The sequence below is a fragment of the Pelophylax lessonae genome (genome assembly GCF_965119305.1).
Source record: "Pelophylax lessonae genome assembly, chromosome: 3".
Classification (NCBI taxonomy): Eukaryota; Metazoa; Chordata; class Amphibia; order Anura; family Ranidae; genus Pelophylax; species Pelophylax lessonae.
In genome coordinates, this window is record NC_138770.1 from 236202328 (window position 1) to 236225311 (window position 22984).

The window sequence follows — 22984 nt, forward strand, 5'->3', positions numbered from 1 at the left end:
CTCCTCCACAACTCCTGCGCGGTGTGTGGTTTGTCCCCCAAACAGGCAAGTTGTAAAACTGCCTGCTGTCGTTTACCCCTGGCCGTGCTGAAGTTGGTGGTGAAGGTGTTACGCTGTCCGGATGAGGAGGCGGTAGAGGATGAGGAAGCGGAGTAGGAGGAGTTACGAACAGGAGGCAAACTGAAGCGCCCTGCAATCCTCGGTGGTGGAAGGACATGCGCCAAATTGCTATCCGCCTCAGGCCCATCCGCCACTGCATTTACCCAGTGTGCCGTTAGGGAGATATAACGCCCCTGACCGTGCTTACTGGTCCACGTATCCGTAGTTAGGTGGACCTTGGCACAGATGGCGTTGCGCAGTGCACACCTGATATTTTCCCCCACTTGGTTGTGCAGGGAAGGGATGGCTTGCCTGGAAAAGTAGTGGCGGCTGGGCACGACGTACTGTGGGACAGCCACCGACATAAGGTTTTTAAAACTGTGCGTCTCCACCAGACGGAATGACAGCATTTCAAAGGCCAATAATTTTGAAATGCTGGCATTCAGGGCCAGGGATCGCGGGTGGGTAGGGGGGTACTTCCTCTTCCTCTCAAGTGTTTGGGAGATGGAAAGCTGAACGCTTCCACGGGACATTGTGGAGATGGTTGTTGGTGACCCAGGTGGTGGTGTTGCTGACAGATCGTCTGTTTGCGGGGTGGCAGGTGCCGGTATCACTACAGATGTGGCTGGAGCGGCCGAGACTGCAGCAGAAGAGGAAGCAGGATGAGCCAGAGACGTTTCTTGGTTTTGAAGGTGTGTACTCCACTGCAGCTCGTGCTTTGCACTTAGATGCCTGATCATGCAGGTTGTGCTCAGGTTGAGAAGGTTCATGCCTCGCTTCAAGCTCTGATTGCACAGGGTGCAAACCACTCGTGTCCTGTCATCAGCACATTTTCTAAAGAACTTCCACGCTAGAGAACTCCTTTGAGCTGACTTTGGTGCGCTCGTTCCCTTGCTGCGTTGGGCAGTAGCGGGCGTAGTGTCTAGGGCACGGCCGCTCCGCTTCTGCACCCTGCTCCCTCTTCTGCTGTGCTGGTGGCTCTGTGCGACCACCGCCTCTTCCTCCAAACTACTCAGGTCACCTGCATGACGTTCATTCCATGTGGGGTCGAGGACCTCATCGTCCTCCACATCATCTTCCACCCAGTCTTCACCCCTGCCCTCCTTGTCGGTCTCCACAATGCTGAACGCCGCAGCAGTTGGCACCTGCGTTTCGTCATCATCGGAGACGTGCTGCGATGATCCTTGCATGTACTCATCTTGAGAAATAAGTGGTTGGGCATCGCTGCACTCAATCTCTTCCACTTCTGGGGCAGGGCTAGGTGGATGGCCCTGGGAAACCCTGCTGACAGAGTCCTCAAAAAGAATAAGAGACTGCTGTATGGCTTGGGGCTCAGACTGCTGGCCTGATTTGCAAGGGGGTGAGGTGAAAGACGGTTGGACATTGGCTGCAGGTGCCAACTCTGACCTTTCTGCAGTAGACTGGGTGGGAGACAATGTGAAGGAACTGGAGGCACTGTCAGCAGCAAACCAATCTACTATCGCCTCAACTTGTTCTGGCCTCATCACTTCTAGGGGCGTTTGATGCCCTACCAAATACTGATGCAGGTTCTGTCGCCTACTCACACTTGAGGAAGGTGTTTCACTTGTGCGTGTAGCTGGCACAGATCGACCATGTCCTCTCCTTGCAACAGGAGCTCTACCAGCAGCACCACGACCCAGGCCACGGCCCTTATTTGACGGTCTCCTCATATTTCTGTAATTTAAGATCTTGCCCTAGAAAGGTTTTTATTGAATAGCGGAATAGAAAATATGATCCAAAAAAAGTGTATGTATATCACACGTACACAACCACACTAGGCCCCAATTACTATTGTTTGTACCCCTAAAAGGCTAGATGAGGAGTAGGGGGAGTATGGAACAGGCAGCACCCTCAAACCTTCAGAAGTATGAGATGAACCCCAACAACTTGGAAAGGTGGATCTCTCTCACACGTACCGACACAGACTATCCCGCAATTCAATTGATCCTCAAAGGTTTTTATTGAATAGCGGAATAGGAAATATGATCAAAAAAAGTGTATGTATCTCGCACGTACACAACCACACTAGGCCCCAATTACTATTGTTTGTACCCCTAAAAGGCTAGATGAGGAGTAGGGGGGGTATGGAACAGGCAGCACCCTCAAACCTTCAGAAGTATGAGATGAACCCCAACAACTTGGAAAGGTGGATCTCTCTCACACGTACCGACACAGACTATCCCGCAATTCAATTGATCCTCAAAGGTTTTTATTGAATAGCGGAATAGGAAATATGATCAAAAAAAGTGTATGTATCTCGCACGTACACAACCACACTAGGCCCCAATTACTATTGTTTGTACCCCTAAAAGGCTAGATGAGGAGTAGGGGGGGTATGGAACAGGCAGCACCCTCAAACCTTCAGAAGTATGAGATGAACCCCAACAACTTGGAAAGGTGGATCTCTCTCACACGTACCGACACAGACTATCCCGCAATTCAATTGATCCTCAAAGGTTTTTATTGAATAGCGGAATAGGAAATATGATCAAAAAAAGTGTATGTATATCACACGTACACAACCACACTAGGCCCCAATTACTATTGTTTGTACCCCTAAAAGGCTAGATGAGGAGTAGGGGGAGTATGGAACAGGCAGCACCCTCAAACCTTCAGAAGTATGAGATGAACCCCAACAACTTGGAAAGGTGGATCTCTCTCACACGTACCGACACAGACTATCCCGCAATTCAATTGATCCTCAAAGGTTTTTATTGAATAGCGGAATAGGAAATATGATCAAAAAAAGTGTATGTATCTCGCACGTACACAACCACACTAGGCCCCAATTACTATTGTTTGTACCCCTAAAAGGCTAGATGAGGAGTAGGGGGGGTATGGAACAGGCAGCACCCTCAAACCTTCAGAAGTATGAGATGAACCCCAACAACTTGGAAAGGTGGATCTCTCTCACACGTACCGACACAGACTATCCCGCAATTCAATTGATCCTCAAAGGTTTTTATTGAATAGCGGAATAGGAAATATGATCAAAAAAAGTGTATGTATCTCGCACGTACACAACCACACTAGGCCCCAATTACTATTGTTTGTACCCCTAAAAGGCTAGATGAGGAGTAGGGGGGGTATGGAACAGGCAGCACCCTCAAACCTTCAGAAGTATGAGATGAACCCCAACAACTTGGAAAGGTGGATCTCTCTCACACGTACCGACACAGACTATCCCGCAATTCAATTGATCCTCAAAGGTTTTTATTGAATAGCGGAATAGGAAATATGATCAAAAAAAGTGTATGTATCTCGCACGTACACAACCACACTAGGCCCCAATTACTATTGTTTGTACCCCTAAAAGGCTAGATGAGGAGTAGGGGGAGTATGGAACAGGCAGCACCCTCAAACCTTCAGAAGTATGAGATGAACCCCAACAACTTGGAAAGGTGGATCTCTCTCACACGTACCAACACAGACTATCCCCCAATTTAACTGATCCCCAAAGGTTTTTGATTAAATAGCGGAATAGAAAATATGATCCCAAAAAAGTGTATGTATATCACACGTACACAACCACACTAGGCCCCAATTACTATTGTTTGTACCCCTAAAAGGCTAGGAGTAGGGGGAGTATGGAACAGGCAGCACCCTCAAACCTTCAGAAGTATGAGATGAACCCCAACAACTTGGAAAGGTGGATCTCTCTCACACGTACCAACACAGACTATCCCCCAATTTAACTGATCCCCAGAGGTTTTTGATTAAATAGCGGAATAGAAAATATGATCCCAAAAAAGTGTATGTATATCACACGTACACAACCACACTAGGCCCCAATTACTATTGTTTGTACCCCTAAAAGGCTAGGAGTAGGGGGAGTATGGAACAGGCAGCACCCTCAAACCTTCAGAAGTATGAGATGAACCCCAACAACTTGGAAAGGTGGATCTCTCTCACACGTACCAACACAGACTATCCCCCAATTTAACTGATCCCCAAAGGTTTTTGATTAAATAGCGGAATAGAAAATATGATCCCAAAAAAGTGTATGTATATCACACGTACACAACCACACTAGGCCCCAATTACTATTGTTTGTACCCCTAAAAGGCTAGGAGTAGGGGGAGTATGGAACAGGCAGCACCCTCAAACCTTCAGAAGTATGAGATGAACCCCAACAACTTGGAAAGGTGGATCTCTCTCACACGTACCAACACAGACTATCCCCCAATTTAACTGATCCCCAAAGGTTTTTGATTAAATAGCGGAATAGAAAATATGATCCAAAAAAAGTGTATGTATATCACACGTACACAACCACACTAGGCCCCAATTACTATTGTTTGTACCCCTAAAAGGCTAGGAGTAGGGGGAGTATGGAACAGGCAGCACCCTCAAACCTTCAGAAGTATGAGATGAACCCCAACAACTTGGAAAGGTGGATCTCTCTCACACGTACCAACACAGACTATCCCCCAATTTAACTGATCCCCAAAGGTTTTTGATTAAATAGCGGAATAGAAAATATGATCCCAAAAAAGTGTATGTATATCACACGTACACAACCACACTAGGCCCCAATTACTATTGTTTGTACCCCTAAAAGGCTAGGAGTAGGGGGAGTATGGAACAGGCAGCACCCTCAAACCTTCAGAAGTATGAGATGAACCCCAACAACTTGGAAAGGTGGATCTCTCTCACACGTACCAACACAGACTATCCCCCAATTTAACTGATCCCCAAAGGTTTTTGATTAAATAGCGGAATAGAAAATATGATCCCAAAAAAGTGTATGTATATCACACGTACACAACCACACTAGGCCCCAATTACTATTGTTTGTACCCCTAAAAGGCTAGGAGTAGGGGGAGTACGGAACAGGCAGCACCCTCAAACCTTCAGAAGTATGAGATGAACCCCAACAACTTGGAAAGGTGGATCTCTCTCACACGTACCAACACAGACTATCCCCCAATTTAACTGATCCCCAAAGGTTTTTGATTAAATAGCGGAATAGAAAATATGATCCCAAAAAAGTGTATGTATATCACACGTACACAACCACACTAGGCCCCAATTACTATTGTTTGTACCCCTAAAAGGCTAGGAGTAGGGGGAGTATGGAACAGGCAGCACCCTCAAACCTTCAGAAGTATGAGATGAACCCCAACAACTTGGAAAGGTGGATCTCTCTCACACGTACCAACACAGACTATCCCCCAATTTAACTGATCCCCAAAGGTTTTTGATTAAATAGCGGAATAGAAAATATGATCCAAAAAAAGTGTATGTATATCACACGTACACAACCACACTAGGCCCCAATTACTATTGTTTGTACCCCTAAAAGGCTAGGAGTAGGGGGAGTATGGAACAGGCAGCACCCTCAAACCTTCAGAAGTATGAGATGAACCCCAACAACTTGGAAAGGTGGATCTCTCTCACACGTACCAACACAGACTATCCCCCAATTTAACTGATCCCCAAAGGTTTTTGATTAAATAGCGGAATAGAAAATATGATCCAAAAAAAGTGTATGTATATCACACGTACACAACCACACTAGGCCCCAATTACTATTGTTTGTACCCCTAAAAGGCTAGATGAGGAGTAGGGGGAGTATGGAACAGGCAGCACCCTCAAACCTTCAGAAGTATGAGATGAACCCCAACAACTTGGAAAGGTGGATCTCTCTCACACGTACCAACACAGACTATCCCCCAATTTAACTGATCCCCAAAGGTTTTTGATTAAATAGCGGAATAGAAAATATGATCCCAAAAAAGTGTATGTATATCACACGTACACAACCACACTAGGCCCCAATTACTATTGTTTGTACCCCTAAAAGGCTAGGAGTAGGGGGAGTATGGAACAGGCAGCACCCTCAAACCTTCAGAAGTATGAGATGAACCCCAACAACTTGGAAAGGTGGATCTCTCTCACACGTACCAACACAGACTATCCCCCAATTTAACTGATCCCCAGAGGTTTTTGATTAAATAGCGGAATAGAAAATATGATCCCAAAAAAGTGTATGTATATCACACGTACACAACCACACTAGGCCCCAATTACTATTGTTTGTACCCCTAAAAGGCTAGGAGTAGGGGGAGTATGGAACAGGCAGCACCCTCAAACCTTCAGAAGTATGAGATGAACCCCAACAACTTGGAAAGGTGGATCTCTCTCACACGTACCAACACAGACTATCCCCCAATTTAACTGATCCCCAAAGGTTTTTGATTAAATAGCGGAATAGAAAATATGATCCCAAAAAAGTGTATGTATATCACACGTACACAACCACACTAGGCCCCAATTACTATTGTTTGTACCCCTAAAAGGCTAGGAGTAGGGGGAGTATGGAACTGGCAGCACCCTCAAACCTTCAGAAGTATGAGATGAACCCCAACAACTTGGAAAGGTGGATCTCTCTCACACGTACCAACACAGACTATCCCCCAATTTAACTGATCCCCAAAGGTTTTTGATTAAATAGCGGAATAGAAAATATGATCCAAAAAAAGTGTATGTATATCACACGTACACAACCACACTAGGCCCCAATTACTATTGTTTGTACCCCTAAAAGGCTAGGAGTAGGGGGAGTATGGAACAGGCAGCACCCTCAAACCTTCAGAAGTATGAGATGAACCCCAACAACTTGGAAAGGTGGATCTCTCTCACACGTACCAACACAGACTATCCCCCAATTTAACTGATCCCCAAAGGTTTTTGATTAAATAGCGGAATAGAAAATATGATCCCAAAAAAGTGTATGTATATCACACGTACACAACCACACTAGGCCCCAATTACTATTGTTTGTACCCCTAAAAGGCTAGGAGTAGGGGGAGTATGGAACAGGCAGCACCCTCAAACCTTCAGAAGTATGAGATGAACCCCAACAACTTGGAAAGGTGGATCTCTCTCACACGTACCAACACAGACTATCCCCCAATTTAACTGATCCCCAAAGGTTTTTGATTAAATAGCGGAATAGAAAATATGATCCCAAAAAAGTGTATGTATATCACACGTACACAACCACACTAGGCCCCAATTACTATTGTTTGTACCCCTAAAAGGCTAGGAGTAGGGGGAGTATGGAACAGGCAGCACCCTCAAACCTTCAGAAGTATGAGATGAACCCCAACAACTTGGAAAGGTGGATCTCTCTCACACGTACCAACACAGACTATCCCCCAATTTAACTGATCCCCAAAGGTTTTTGATTAAATAGCGGAATAGAAAATATGATCCAAAAAAAGTGTATGTATATCACACGTACACAACCACACTAGGCCCCAATTACTATTGTTTGTACCCCTAAAAGGCTAGGAGTAGGGGGAGTATGGAACAGGCAGCACCCTCAAACCTTCAGAAGTATGAGATGAACCCCAACAACTTGGAAAGGTGGATCTCTCTCACACGTACCAACACAGACTATCCCCCAATTTAACTGATCCCCAAAGGTTTTTGATTAAATAGCGGAATAGAAAATATGATCCCAAAAAAGTGTATGTATATCACACGTACACAACCACACTAGGCCCCAATTACTATTGTTTGTACCCCTAAAAGGCTAGGAGTAGGGGGAGTATGGAACAGGCAGCACCCTCAAACCTTCAGAAGTATGAGATGAACCCCAACAACTTGGAAAGGTGGATCTCTCTCACACGTACCAACACAGACTATCCCCCAATTTAACTGATCCCCAAAGGTTTTTGATTAAATAGCGGAATAGAAAATATGATCCCAAAAAAGTGTATGTATATCACACGTACACAACCACACTAGGCCCCAATTACTATTGTTTGTACCCCTAAAAGGCTAGGAGTAGGGGGAGTATGGAACAGGCAGCACCCTCAAACCTTCAGAAGTATGAGATGAACCCCAACAACTTGGAAAGGTGGATCTCTCTCACACGTACCAACACAGACTATCCCCCAATTTAACTGATCCCCAAAGGTTTTTGATTAAATAGCGGAATAGAAAATATGATCCCAAAAAAGTGTATGTATATCACACGTACACAACCACACTAGGCCCCAATTACTATTGTTTGTACCCCTAAAAGGCTAGGAGTAGGGGGAGTATGGAACAGGCAGCACCCTCAAACCTTCAGAAGTATGAGATGAACCCCAACAACTTGGAAAGGTGGATCTCTCTCACACGTACCAACACAGACTATCCCCCAATTTAACTGATCCCCAGAGGTTTTTGATTAAATAGCGGAATAGAAAATATGATCCCAAAAAAGTGTATGTATATCACACGTACACAACCACACTAGGCCCCAATTACTATTGTTTGTACCCCTAAAAGGCTAGGAGTAGGGGGAGTATGGAACAGGCAGCACCCTCAAACCTTCAGAAGTATGAGATGAACCCCAACAACTTGGAAAGGTGGATCTCTCTCACACGTACCAACACAGACTATCCCCCAATTTAACTGATCCCCAAAGGTTTTTGATTAAATAGCGGAATAGAAAATATGATCCCAAAAAAGTGTATGTATATCACACGTACACAACCACACTAGGCCCCAATTACTATTGTTTGTACCCCTAAAAGGCTAGGAGTAGGGGGAGTATGGAACAGGCAGCACCCTCAAACCTTCAGAAGTATGAGATGAACCCCAACAACTTGGAAAGGTGGATCTCTCTCACACGTACCAACACAGACTATCCCCCAATTTAACTGATCCCCAAAGGTTTTTGATTAAATAGCGGAATAGAAAATATGATCCCAAAAAAGTGTATGTATATCACACGTACACAACCACACTAGGCCCCAATTACTATTGTTTGTACCCCTAAAAGGCTAGGAGTAGGGGGAGTATGGAACAGGCAGCACCCTCAAACCTTCAGAAGTATGAGATGAACCCCAACAACTTGGAAAGGTGGATCTCTCTCACACGTACCAACACAGACTATCCCCCAATTTAACTGATCCCCAAAGGTTTTTGATTAAATAGCGGAATAGAAAATATGATCCCAAAAAAGTGTATGTATATCACACGTACACAACCACACTAGGCCCCAATTACTATTGTTTGTACCCCTAAAAGGCTAGATGAGGAGTAGGGGGAGTATGGAACAGGCAGCACCCTCAAACCTTCAGAAGTATGAGATTGTGTTCACTGTACCCCACAAAGATTGAGTTCACTGCACCCCACAATGATTGTGTTCACTGCACCCCACAAAGATTGTGTTCACTGCACCTCACAAAGATTGTGTTCACTGTACCCCCCAAAGATTGTGTTCACTGCACCCCACAAAGATTCTGTTCACTGTACCCCACAAAGATTGTGTTCACTGCACCCCAAAAAGATTGTGTTCACTGCACCCCAAAAAGGATGTTGTTCACTGCACCCCAAAAAGGATGTTGTTCACTCCACCCCAAAAAGATTGTGTTCACTGCACCCCACAAAGATTGTGTTCACTGCACCCCAAAAAGATTGTGTTCACTGCACCCCAAAAATGATTTTGTTCACTGCACCCCAAAAAGGATTTTGTTCACTGCACCCCAAAAAGGATGTTGTTCACTCCACCCCAAAAAGATTGTGTTCACTGCACCCCAAAAAGATTGTGTTCACTGCACCCCACAAAGGATTTTGTTCACTGCACCCCAAAAAGATTGTGTTCACTGCACCCCAAAAAGGATGTTGTTCACTGCACCCCAAAAAGGATTTTGTTCACTGCACCCCAAAAAGATTGTGTTCACTGCACCCCACAAAGGATTTTGTTCACTGCACCCCACAAAGATTGTGTTCACTGCACACCAAAAAGGATTGTGTTCACTGCACCCCAAAAAGATTTTGTTCACTGCACCCCAAAAAGATTGTGTTCACTGCAGCCCAAAAAGATTGTGTTCACTGCAGCCCAAAAAGATTGTGTTCACTGCAGCCCAAAAAGATTGTGTTCACTGCAGCCCAAAAAGATTGTGTTCACTGCAGCCCAAAAAGATTGTGTTCACTGCAGCTCACACACAGAAAAATGGATGTGGATCACTGACACCTGCCTATCTCCAATCCCACACCACACAGCAATATCGATTGTAGTTTGTAGAACACAGTTTCCCTAAAATTCAGCAGACTCTGTCCCTAACAGGATTGAGAAGAGATCGTAGATCAGGATTGAGTGCAGACCCCACCCCCCACACAGCAATATCGATTGTAGTTTGTAGAAGACACTGACCCTATAATTCAGCAGACTCTATCCCTAAAATGCCTACAACTCGCCCTGCCTAAACACTCCGACCTGTCCCTCAATTCTATCCGGACACAAATGGTTTTTTCCTGCCTATCTTTCCCTAATCAGCAGCCAGCACGTTGATGTGTGCTCTGTCCCTGAATCTAAGCAGCATAATGACGCCGCTGCGGCTGCCTCGAACTTATAAAGACTTGGTCACATGCTTCAGACGGCCAATCACAGCTACTGAGACATTTGCAGGCATGGCTGGGATGGCTTAAGGCACACCAGTTAAACGATTGTTGATTGGCTGTTGAAAGCCCGCCATGAAAAGAGCGCCAAAGCATGCAAAACCCGGAAATAAAACGACCGAACACGGATTTTTACCCGAACATACAGTAAAGTGTCCGTGTCCGTGTTCGGGTACAAAAAATCCAATTATTCGGTACGAACACGAATAATACAGTCCGTGTTCGCTCAACACTAGTCCTGTTTACTACTAAGTCGTCTGTGCTACGGAGTATGAGGTACAGGCAGGAGAGGGTGTACAATAGTAGTTAGATGTACCACTGATTCACCAATGAGCAGGACCCTGGAAGATCATATCTTGTTATATTTGTTGTAAATGGAAAAAAAAAAAAAACAACAACAAAACTAAAAGAGTTCTATAGTCACAATGTACACCTAATATCTGCTTTGAAATAACAATACAAACAATCATTTTATTTGACAATCCAATATAAGCTTGCTTGAAAACTCTATTTTTGTGTTGTGGGTGTTCCCTGTCTGTTGGCATTCTCTTTCCACAACTTCCTGGATTCCCTGCATGCTTTGCAGCTTTTCCACAATTTCTAAGGACTACATATCCCATGGTACCTTGCTGTCTAAAAGCTGTGATTCCCGTACTGACTCCGCCTCCTGAAACTCCTCCTCTCAGCACCTGTAGTTCAGAAGGCAGGCTCAGTGAATACTGTGACGTAGCAGTGCCTACTCATAGGGCATAAGTGTCACAGAAATCAAGGAGTCAAATGTTTGAGAATCTTCAAAGTAAGTTTACAAACTTTAAGATCGTTCAGACTAATAGGAGTAGGCTAGAAATAATTAAAGTACAATATAGAAATGAATATATGATTTTACATTTTGACCTTACCTAGACTTTAAAACCTTGAATAACAATAAAGGTGCTTGTGAAAGTTATTCCTAACAAAGATCTAACATTTTCTAATTTCAGATTGTGTGGTGTAGTAAAGCATGTAGTCAATCCCTCAGAATGCTCCTCTCCAGAAAGATGTATTTTGGCTTATCTGTATGATCTGTACACGTCATGTAGCCATATAAGAAGTAAGTTTGGAGACCTTTTCAGGTGAGTAATATATGACCCAATGTATAAATATGACCTATATACTGTGTTCTGAGGACTTCTCTAGAGAAATGCAGATGCTGATATCAGCAGTTTGGCAGTTTGTGCCTTATCGGCTTGCTTGGGTTATATCTCTATTTTCTATAAGATTGTGGTTTACAGATACGTGTGCTTCTTGAAAATCCATTCATTTCAAAAGCTAATGTATAATGCTAATCAGTCGCAGTCGCAGACATGCTTATAATTTGATAAGTAGGGTACAGATCCTTAATTGGTGTGCTCTGTAAATCCTGTTTATCCCTGTGCTCTGTTCATGTCCGTGTAGAATGTGTGTATCTCTCATCAGTCATAGTAGTAGCGTAAGGGTCCTTTCACACGGGCGGTCCGTATGTCCATTTTTCATCCCATTTTTTTGCGGATGAAAAACAGACATGATGCATGTCATTGGGATTGCGGATGTCAGCGGATGACCATCCGCTGACATCCGATTTGCGTCCTTTCCTATCAGTTCCGTTTTTTGGAACGGAAGAGAACCCTATTTTTCTTCCTTTTAAAAAAACGGAACAGACGCAAAAACGGATGTCAGCAGTGTCACCCGCTGACATCCGCAAGTCCCATTGACAGGGCTTTTTTCAGCGGGAACGTGGGGGAACGCAGTTCCGGAACCTCCAGTCTGAATGTATACAATGGCAAAGGGGTGCTGGGGTCAGTGGGGTGAGCTGAAGGGCCTATTGATGCTGGCTGCTGGAGGATCTATTGTTGCTTGGGTGAATCTATTGTTGCTGGGGAGCATTTTGTTGTGGTGGGGCTTTTTTGCAGTGGAGGGTTTATTGTTGCTTGGGGGAACTATTGTTGCTGGGGGGCTATTGTTGTTGGGGGGGGGTCTATTGTTGCAGGGGAGGATTTATTGGGGGGATTTTTTCAGGGGAGGATTTATTGTTGCTGGGGAGCTATTGTTGTTGGGGGTCTATTGTTGCTAAATGCAGGAGATCTTTTTTACTGTTTTTCTATTATTGCAGGTGAAGATTTATTGCTGCTGGGGGGATCTATTGTTTGGGGGGGGTTATTGTTGCTGATCCCAGGTGATCTATTTTACTGCTTTTCTAGTTATCATTAACAAATTCCATACAAATTACCTAGAACCACAACATGATACTCGGCTCTGTATTCTCTAAAAGGGAGGTGGGCAGAGGGTGTAACCAAAGGACAGCGCTTGGAGGTGTGTAGGGAGTGGAGAGAGGGGGTGACTTAGAAGAGGGGAGTACCTGCACCTATTCTCAGAGAAAAAAAGCGCTGCCCATTGACATACATTATCTCAGTTTATCATCCGCAAACGGATGGGATGATAAATGGACATACGGACCGGATGACACAAGTATCATCCGTGTCCGTAAAAAAAAAAAAGTGCCGGAGCGGATCAAAAAACGGTCCATTCTGTGTGAAAGGACCCTAACCATTGACTTTTCTTCTGGTTCTCAACCAGGACTTCAGTTCATGGCTTCAGTCAGAAACTCTGAACCACTTTCTGTGTCATGCTGTCCATAGACGTGTTTTAGATATTAAGCTACTTAATGAACACCAAATGTGTCTTGTTCTGTTTATTGGATACCCTGGACTTTATTAAACATGTCTAACTTAAATTGTTTATAGCAGTTAACTGCTTGCCTGTAGTTAGAGTGAGTAATGTAGTGAACAGTATTTTCCGGAAGGCTTTGTTAAAATATCTAATGATGGTTGGTGGCATAACAACTCCCGGGCCCTAGCATTTATTTATTCCTTCTAAAATTAAAAAAAAAGGAATGTAGGTGCATAAGTAACTTAAGCCACCAATCTGACATTCTGTTGCACAATAGGAAAATATGCACATTGACTGAACCTTGATTATACATTTTAGTGGTCTGTGTCTCATTATTGTATCAAATGTTGTTTTCCTCTATGCATTCCAAATGTTGTTTTCCTTTAAGCAGTCCACCTTGTACCCAGGGTTCTCTTCTAATGCCAACTAAGACAGGATATTCCTGATTACAATATATTTTTTAAGCAGTTGAGCTTTTTGTATTCTAAGGGGCAAAAACAGAATGACTGGTGGTACACATTATCACACAGGGAAATATTCCAACTTGAAGGGTCAGAAGTTCTGAATGTGCTGTTTTAAGTGTTGGATGAGGCAGGTCCTAGTCCTTGACTGAGTTATTCTCTTACCTAACATTCTTGGGGAGATATGTGCTATGCTGTGCTATCATTTGTACCAGTGGTCTCCAAGCCAGATGTGGCCCTTTGCTTGCTTTTATTCTACCCTTGGGGCACTATTTTATCCTCCGATACCAACAATGGGGCACAGTTCCTCCCAAAGACACTAAAGATAGGGCACAATTTTTACCAATTACACCAACAATGGGGCACAATGTCTCCCAATGACACAGCACTGAGGCATAGTTCCTCTCACTGATACCAAAGATGGAGCAATGTTTACACCTACTTATACCAAGACATTTTCTACTCCCAATAGCCACAGTCTGGCCCCCCTTAGGTCTGAAGGACAGTACACTGGCCCTTTGTTTAGAAAGTTTGGAGACCACTGATTTATACCAACTACATTGCTATAAGAATGAGCATTGACTAAAGATTTAATCATATCCTGGTGCAATTTAAATTGTTTGTTTACTTGAAACTGGGATGAAGTTGCAACAATGATGTCAGACTGCTATGGATCATTTTATTCTAGGGAATTATTTTATTTTTTTCTACAGTAAACACCTAATGGAAAGCTTCCAAAATGGCTACATAACACCCATGTGTAATTTATTTTCATTGCACATTTATAAATATATATTTCACATACATTTTCTCATTATTTGTATACTATTTTATTTTATGAAAACTTAAAGTGGTTGTAAAGTCAGAGTAGGATTACTGCCAGTCCCTCTATTATACCAAGGTATACTACACAGTGTAAATGTTTGTTTAAAATGATGCCACTAAATACCCTATTTGAGATTGCCTTTGTGCGGTCACATGACCTCCCGCCGCTCTCCTTCCCCGATCTAAGGCTACAGCAATGAAGACTAAGATCCCCCTCTGATGTCAGCTGGGAGGTCACGTGACCACTGTGCTGTCCACTTAGCCCCTCTTGCTTTAGCCCTTAGATAGGGGGAGGAGAGCGGCAGGAGGTCACGTGACCGCATAGAGGCAATCTGAAAGAAGGTATTTAGTGGCATCATTTTAAACAAACTTTTACACTGTGTAGTATACCTTAGTATAACAGAGGGGCTGCCAGTAATCCTACTCTGACTTTACTACCAGCTACTAATGGAGGCAGGAGGGGAGGGGTGGGGGGGAGAGAAGAGACTGGGGGATGATGGAGACACATAAACTAACCACAGTATCATTGATCAGCAGCCATGATTATGGTGGTCAGTTTATATAGGGAGACACAGGAACAGGCAGGATCAACCAGGTTTTGTACAGCATAGAAAGGGACGGATTAGACAGCACAAGCGCTACACTTTTTAATCTGCTTTAAAGGAACAGGATCTTTTCTTTTTTTTACCATATTGGTAAATTAGGTAAAAGTCATGGTGGGTTGTACATTTTAGTATTGAGATGCCTGCCTTTACACGCACATGAGCTTTGATGGCATCCCAGTCTTAGTCCGTAGGGTTCAATATTGAGTTGGCCCACCCTTTGCAGCAATACCAACTTCAACACTTCTGGGATGGCTATCCACAAGGTTTAGGAGTGTGTCTTTGGAAATGTTTGACCATTCTTCCAGAAGCGCATTTGTGAGGTCAGGCACTGATGTTGGCACTTGGCTCGCAGTCTCCTCTCTAATTCATCCCAAAGGTGTTCTACCGGGTTGAGGTCAGGACTCTGTACAGGCCAGTCATGTTCCTCCACCCCAAACTCACTCATATATATCTTTATGGACCTTGCTTTAAGAAATGGTGTGCAGTCATGTTGAAACAGGAAGGGGCCATCAATAAACTGTTCCCACAAAGTTGGGAACATGACATTTTCCAAAAAGTCTTGGTATGCTGACGCCTTAAGAGTTCTCTACACTGAAAGTAAGGGGCCAAGCCCAACCCCTTAAAAACAACCCCACACCATAATCCCCCCTCCACCAAATGATTTGGACCAGTGCAAAAAGCAAGGTCCATAAAGACATGGATGAGAGAGTTTGGGGTGGAGGAAGTTGACTGACCTGCCTTTGGGATGAATTAGTACAGAGACTGCGAACTTCACAAATTGAAGAATGGTCAAAAATTCCCATAGACACACTCCTAAACCTTGTGAACAGCCTTACCAGAAGAGTTAAAGCTGTTATAGCTGCAAAGGGTGGGCCAACTCAATATTGAACCCTAAGTATTAGGACTGGCATGCCATTAAAGTTCATGTGTGTAAAGGCAGGCATCACAATGCTTTTGTTAATATAGTCCCAACTCTTCCTAATCATTCAGTTGTGTGTTTTTGTGTATCAAGCTGAATAGCAGATGATAGCATAGCAGTAAAATGCTGCAATTGGTAAATAAGAACTAGAAGCCTGACCTAATAAAATATTTTAAAAATATATATATATTTTTTTATTAGAAATAAATGCATAAATAAATAAGATGCATGAAAGACACTATACATTTCTTAACTCAAGCAAAGAGAGATGAAGAACATACCCAAATCCATAGCTCTGCTCAAGACTCACTCCTCTTATACATAGACAATCCTGGTGCTGACTACTGTAGTCCATGTCTACTCTTCATCAAAGATATAAAAAAGTATCAGCCACACTCCACACTTAACACCTCTTGCTGTGCTTATTAGTTATCAATAAAATGACTGCATACAACAGTCTCTACCCAAAAGCCAACCTTCCTTGTTGCGTTTCACCACTTTCCCTATCTTTGTGAACATGCCAAGAGTTGTGAAATGCATCAAGAATGGTTGGTTTTTGGGTGGAGACACTGTTATATGCAGTCATTTTGGTGACTACTATTAACCACTTCTGGACCAGAAGGGTTTACCCCCTTAAGGACCAGGCCATTTTTTGCGATACAGCACTGCATTATTTAACCACTTAAGCCCCGGAGGATTTGGCTGCTAAAGGACCAGGGGTTTTTTTGCGATTTTTTACTGCGTGACTTTAACGGACAATTGCGCGGTCGTACGACGCTGTACCTAAACGAATTTGACGTCCTTTTTTTCCCACAAACAGAGCTTTCTTTTGGTGGTATTTGATCACCTGTGCGATTTTTTGATCACGCGCTATAAACAAAAAAAGAGCGTACATTTTGCAAAAATAACAATATTTTTCACATTTTTTTATATGAAATTCCCCAAAAAAAAAGTAAAAATCAAAATTTTTTAACATTTTTCGGCCAATTTGTTTTATGCTACCTATGTTTGGTAAAAAAAATCGCAAAAAGCGTATTTTGATTGGTTTGCGCAAAAGTTATCGCGTTTACTAACAAAGGGAAAGATTTTTGTCATTTTTGGTGTTTTTTTTTTTAACGCGTAATGGCGGCGATCTGCGATTTTTTTTTCGGTACTGCGACATTGCAGCGGACAGATCGGACCCTTGACTGACATTTTTGACACTTTTGGGGTTACCAGTGACATTACTGCAGTAATCAGTGCTATACATATGCACTGTTACTGCAAAAATGACACTGGCAGGGAAGGGGTTAACTTTATTGGACAGGGAGGGGTTAAGTGTGTCCTAGGGGCGTGCTTCTAACTGTGTAGGGACATTCCTATTGGTGTAAAAGCAAAGATCCACCGTTCTACATAGTAGAACGGACAGATCTTCACTTTTACACAGGGAGAACTGACAGGCAGCTTGTTTACACAAGCTGCTCTGTCTTTCTCCCTTCACAGGAGCGATCGCAGTGTGACTGGCGGACATCGAGTCCGCCGGTCACACGCACTGACTTGCCTGTGAACGAGCCGCGGCGGGCGCGCGCCTCGGCGGTCGCGCGCCCGCCCGCGATAGGCTCGCAAGTCAGTGACAGGCGAGTGACGTACCGATACGTCACTCTGCCTGGCCGGGGCTGACCGCCGCAGTATATAGTCGTGCGGCGGTCGGCAACCGGTTAACTGACAATTGCGTGGCCGTGCGACACTGTACCCAAATAAAATTGATGTCCTTTTTTCCCACAAGTAGAGCTTTTGATGGTATTTGATCACCTGCACGATTTTTATTTTTTGCGCTATAAACAAAAAAATTGTGACAATTCTGAAAAAAAAAAAAAAAAAACAATATTTTTTACTCTATGGTATATAACATCCCCAATAAAAAAAATGAAAAAAAAATCTAATGTTTTCATCATTTTAGGTCAAATTGTATTCTGCCACATTATTTTGGTAAAAAAAAAAAAAATCCCAATAAGTGTATATTGATTGGTTTGCACAAAAGTTATTGCGTCTAAAACCTAGGGGAAAGATTTATGTCATTTTTATTTTTTACTAGTAATGGCCGTGATCAATGATTTTTAGCAGGACTGCAAAATTGCGGTAGACAGATCAGACCCCTAACTGACATTTTTGACACTTTTGGGGGACTATTGACATTACTACAGTAATCAGTGCTAATAATATGCACTGTTACTGTACTAATGACACTGGTAGGGAAGGGGTTAACACCAGGGGCAATCAAAGGATTAAATGTGTCTCTAGGGGGTGCTTTCTAACTGTGGAGGGATGGGCTTTCTGCATGAACACAGAGACCTGTGTCCCTAAATAAGAGGAACACAGGATCCAGTGTTCATAACTGACAGAACAGCGGTCTGCCATGTTTACAATGGCAGACCGTCATTCTGTCTCCACGAGGAGCAATTGTGGGTGCCTTCTGATCAGCTTCCCCTGTGGCAAATGGACACGCGCGTGTCCCCGCTAGCAGTCCTGCCAAGCAAAAACTGCGGTGGGTGGGCTTTAGGTGGTTAAACACAGCAAGAGGAGCTAAGTGTGGAGTGCAGCTGATTTTTTAATATATTTTAAAGAGACGTCAAGACTATTGAAAAAAGGAAAGTGATAGAAAGACAAACCGAACATAGTCTGTAAAGTAATATATTTTGATATAGACAAAGAGGAAGGGGAAGAAAGGGTAATCTCACCCCACAATAGATGGACTTTTAAATGGTAACTCCCAAAGAAAATGTAGTAGCAAGACAGATACCTTATTTAAAATGTACAAAAATATATTTATTAAACATCCAAAATCATATACATAACCTTACTACAGACAGGGCCATAGAAAGATGTAGGGCCCATATAAACATTGTACATACAACGACATCAATAGTGTATGATGGATATGAGTACAAAATATGCCAACCTGGTTTGCGATGTCAATATTCCGCTTCTTCAGGGCTTTTGTTGTCCTCATATACTTCACAGATATCACAGATAAAGGAAAATGGGGAGACAAAATTGTTGTCAGATGTGTTCCAATCAAGGGGAGACCAGAAAGTGTGCGCATCAAACGCCACAAATTCCCAAGTATTATTGCTTATCCAAGAGTGCGCTGAAACTCCCAGCTATGAAACATGGGATTTATCATACCACACATCACCAAAGGTGAGAAGAGGTGTTCTCCACACAGTATGTAAATGAACCGTCAAATTCAGAAAATATGTGGAATTACCAGTGTGATGCCTGGGTCTGACAAGACCCCACCAGATCAACAAAGGTTTCCTTTATCTGTGACATCTGTGAAGTATATGTGGACAACAAAAGCCATGAAAAAGCAGAATATTCACACTGCGAAACAGGTTGGCATATTTTGTACTCATATCCATCATACACTATTGATGTCGTTGTATGTGCAATGATTATATGGGCCCTACATCTTTCTACCGCCCTGTCTGTAGTAAGGTTATGTATAGGATTTGGGATGTTTAATAAATATATTTTTTGTACATTTTAAATAAATCTGTGTTGCTACTACATTTTCTTTGGAAGTTACCATTTAAAAGCCCATCTATTGTGGGGTAAGATTACCCTTTAAAGAAAATGGAGAAAATGGCCTCTGCCCCCACCTATAACTGGCCTTCATAGCAAAGAACACATGGAAGGGCAACGCACATGAAACAAACAAAGATAAAATTCCCAGTTCAATTTGCCAACCAGTCTGCTTACCAACCAAATTGGCCTGTCTAACAGTTTACGTCAATACAGGGGTTTAGTTAGCACACATTGGCAAACGCATGTGAAAGCTGCAGGGCCATGTCAAGGCTCCCTGTTACCTGCAGTCCTAACTCTAATGAATTTTAAAGAGTCTCCACAGTGGGAGCACATGCAAGCTAATGGATAGATGGGGGGCAGGTGAGCCTGGAGGTGGCCCATCCCTCCTGAAAGGTAATTGGGGGCATAATGGAAGCCCAGCTGATAGTATTACAGCAAAGGCACGCAGTATGTCCACTCACCAGTACACATATACAACAAAGAAAATGGCCTCTGCCCCCACCTATAACTGGCCTTCATAGCAAAGAACACATGGAAGGGCAACGCACATGAAACAAACAAAGATAAAATTCCCAGTTCAATTTGCCAACCAGTCTGCTTACCAACCAAATTGTCCTGTCTAACAGTTTGCGTCAATACAGGGGTTTAGTTAGCACACATTTGCAAACGCATGTGAAAGCTGCAGGGCCACGTCAAGGCTCCCTGTTACCTGCAGTCCTAACTCTAATGAATTTTAAGGAAAATTCTATCCATTAGCTTGCATGTGCTCCCACTGTGGAGACTCTTTAAAATTCATTAGAGTTAGGACTGCAGGTAACAGGGAGCCTTGACGTGGCCCTGCAGCTTTCACATGCATTTGCAAATGTGTGCTAACTAAACCCCTGTATTGATGCAAACTGTTAGACAGGCCAATTTGGTTGGTAAGCAGACTGGTTGGCAAATTGAACTTGGAATTTTATCTTTGTTTGTTTCATAAGATTACCCTTTCTTCCCCTTTCTCTTTGTCTGTATACATGTATAAAGGGCTGGTCTCTCCCAAATTACTGTGACTCACATTTGTATACCATAACCAATATACCTGTCTAATATATTTTGATCTTCCCATTTGTAGATAGCAAAGAAAATAAACTTTAGTCATTTTGGAGCTGTGTGTATTATTAGTAAGGCAGCATAGTAACAAAAAATCAACTCTAATGTGAATGACGGTTATGAAATATAGAATGATCAATTTTCTAACTAATGGTTTGTTTATTATATCAATGAATCTCCAGCAGTTATCTACACTGCACACATATTTGTTTTTCCACTGAAAAGATTACATATAATGGCCAAATATCATGCATAGCTCTCTTTCTAATGTTGGGCTCAGTCATTGCACTGAGATAATATTCTGCTGTATGTCAACAGGAGTTTCTCTTGTATATATGGTACTAACCAATGCCACATCAAATACACACCATTGATTTCTATGTTGTCACATTAAATATGCACCATGTGTTTATATATTGTCCTTTTATTTTTTCAGTAGCGCTTGTTCAAAGGTAAAGCAGACAATATATAGCAATGTACAGCCATCCAACTCCAATGCATTGTGGGATCCAGACTTCATGGTGGACTTTATAGAAAACCCATCAGTACACAATATTAATCACTTAGTACTGGGGAGGATCCTCAGTGAGAATGCTGCAAACCGCTACAGCTTTGTGTGCAACGTCCTCATGAATGTGTGTATGGGCCACCAAGATGCTGAAAGGTAATTATCATTTTTCATATTTAAAATGTTAAATAAAGGCTTTTTTGTTTTATAATAAACATGTCATTGGTTTTGCACAGAGCAGCCTGGATCCTCTTCTTCTCAGGTCCCTATCCACTCCTCTTGGCCCCTCCCTTCTGCCAATTTCCCCCAGAGCAAGCAGCTTGCAATGAGTGCACCAGTGCAGGCTGGTTCCTGAGCAATGGCTCTGAATGTCCATTCACACACAGAGCTGTGGCTTGGCCCCACCCCCTCTCTCTCCTCATTGTATCACTGGCTGTAACTGACACTGCTCTCTCAGCCAATGGGGAGGTAGAGTCCCTGGAGACCTGAGGCTCTCATGCACATCGTGGCTTGAGATGGGGCTCAGGTAAGTACTAGGGGGGATGCTTCACAAAGGATGTTTTTTATCTTGCATAGAATGCGTGAAACTAAAAAAAAAGATCCTGGAGCCTTTAGAACTGGTTTATAGCGGACCTTTTAGTAATTTTACCTGTTGCCATTAATGAATTCCTGACATTTCACAATACATAAAATAATAATCCAAAAAAAGTGATTTTGTCTAGGCTGAGATGCTGTAATCAGTCTGCTGCAAATAGGAGGAAGCATTTCTTCAATCTCCTCTTCTTCATTGATCAACTGCAACTTTGCAACAAGTCACAAGGGGAGAGGCTTAAAGTATAATTGAAGTGTAGCACTTACTCCTAGGGGAGCTTCCGGATTGTTTAGAACCCTCTGCCCTGCACCAGTGATGACCTGCCCTTAGGTGGATCCGAGAACACTGACATAGCGGAACAGTTCTAAATGGGCTTTCTTTAAGACAGGGAAAGGTAGGTCAGATATGGAGAATAACACTAGAGCATATAGTATTTGTATTTGTATATAGTATTAGTATATATAGTATATAGAGCGAGCACCCCCCTCCTGAACCATACCAGGCCACATGCCCTCAAAATGGGGGGGGGTGGGTGCTTTGGGGCACCCCCAATGCACCTTGCCCCCATGTTGATGGGGACAGGGGTCTCTTCCCCACAACCCTGGGCTGTGGTTGTGGGGGTCTGCGGGGGGAGGCTTATCGGAATCTGGAAGCCCCCTTTAACAAGGGGACCCCCAGATCTCGCCCCCCCATGTGAATGGATATGCTCCTGCTTCTACAGAGGATTACCGCAGAATGAGCTTTTTTGATTTTGACAGTTCTTTTATAGTGACCTAACGTCACAAGCCATCCCACAATGCACTGCTGAAGTGCAGTGAATAAATTACTGACGTCAGTAATTTATTCACTGCACCTAAAGCAATGGATTATGGGAGCTGTCAAACTCAGATAGAATCTAGTTAGCCAGACAGAGTGCATGGTTAGTCAGCTGGCTGCGTGGCCTAGCTGGTGTAGTTACCGACTTGCAAATGAAAGGCTGTGAGTTTGAATCTCCAGGCCAGCAGGTGATCAATATTAATTTTAGATTTTAATTAAAACCTATTAATTGTCCCGCCCCTTCTGAAGTGACGTCAGTAATTTATTTACTGCACCTGAGAAATGGATTATGGGGTGCTGGTGATGTCAGAGCCTGTAACAGATCCCCAATACTTGGACCAAGTATTTCTGTCTTAGGTCTCCAGACTCTCATGTGATGCAGTGACCTGGCCC

At 43.2% G+C, this 22984-nt stretch overlaps 1 protein-coding gene across 3 annotated transcripts in view; it reads left to right on the forward strand.

Moving 5' to 3' along the window:
- The window catches only part of MED12L (mediator complex subunit 12L), an 837051-nt gene that overhangs the window by 648599 nt on the left and 165468 nt on the right, over window positions 1-22984 (forward strand). For 2 of the 3 annotated variants that reach the window (XM_082251515.1, XM_082251517.1), the window contains exons 21-22: window positions 11505-11636; window positions 21112-21339. In XM_082251515.1, coding sequence (XP_082107641.1) covers window positions 11505-11636; window positions 21112-21339 — 360 coding nt within the window. The remainder of the gene's footprint in view (window positions 1-11504; window positions 11637-21111; window positions 21340-22984) is intronic. The other variant, XM_082251516.1, reaches the window with a different exon arrangement.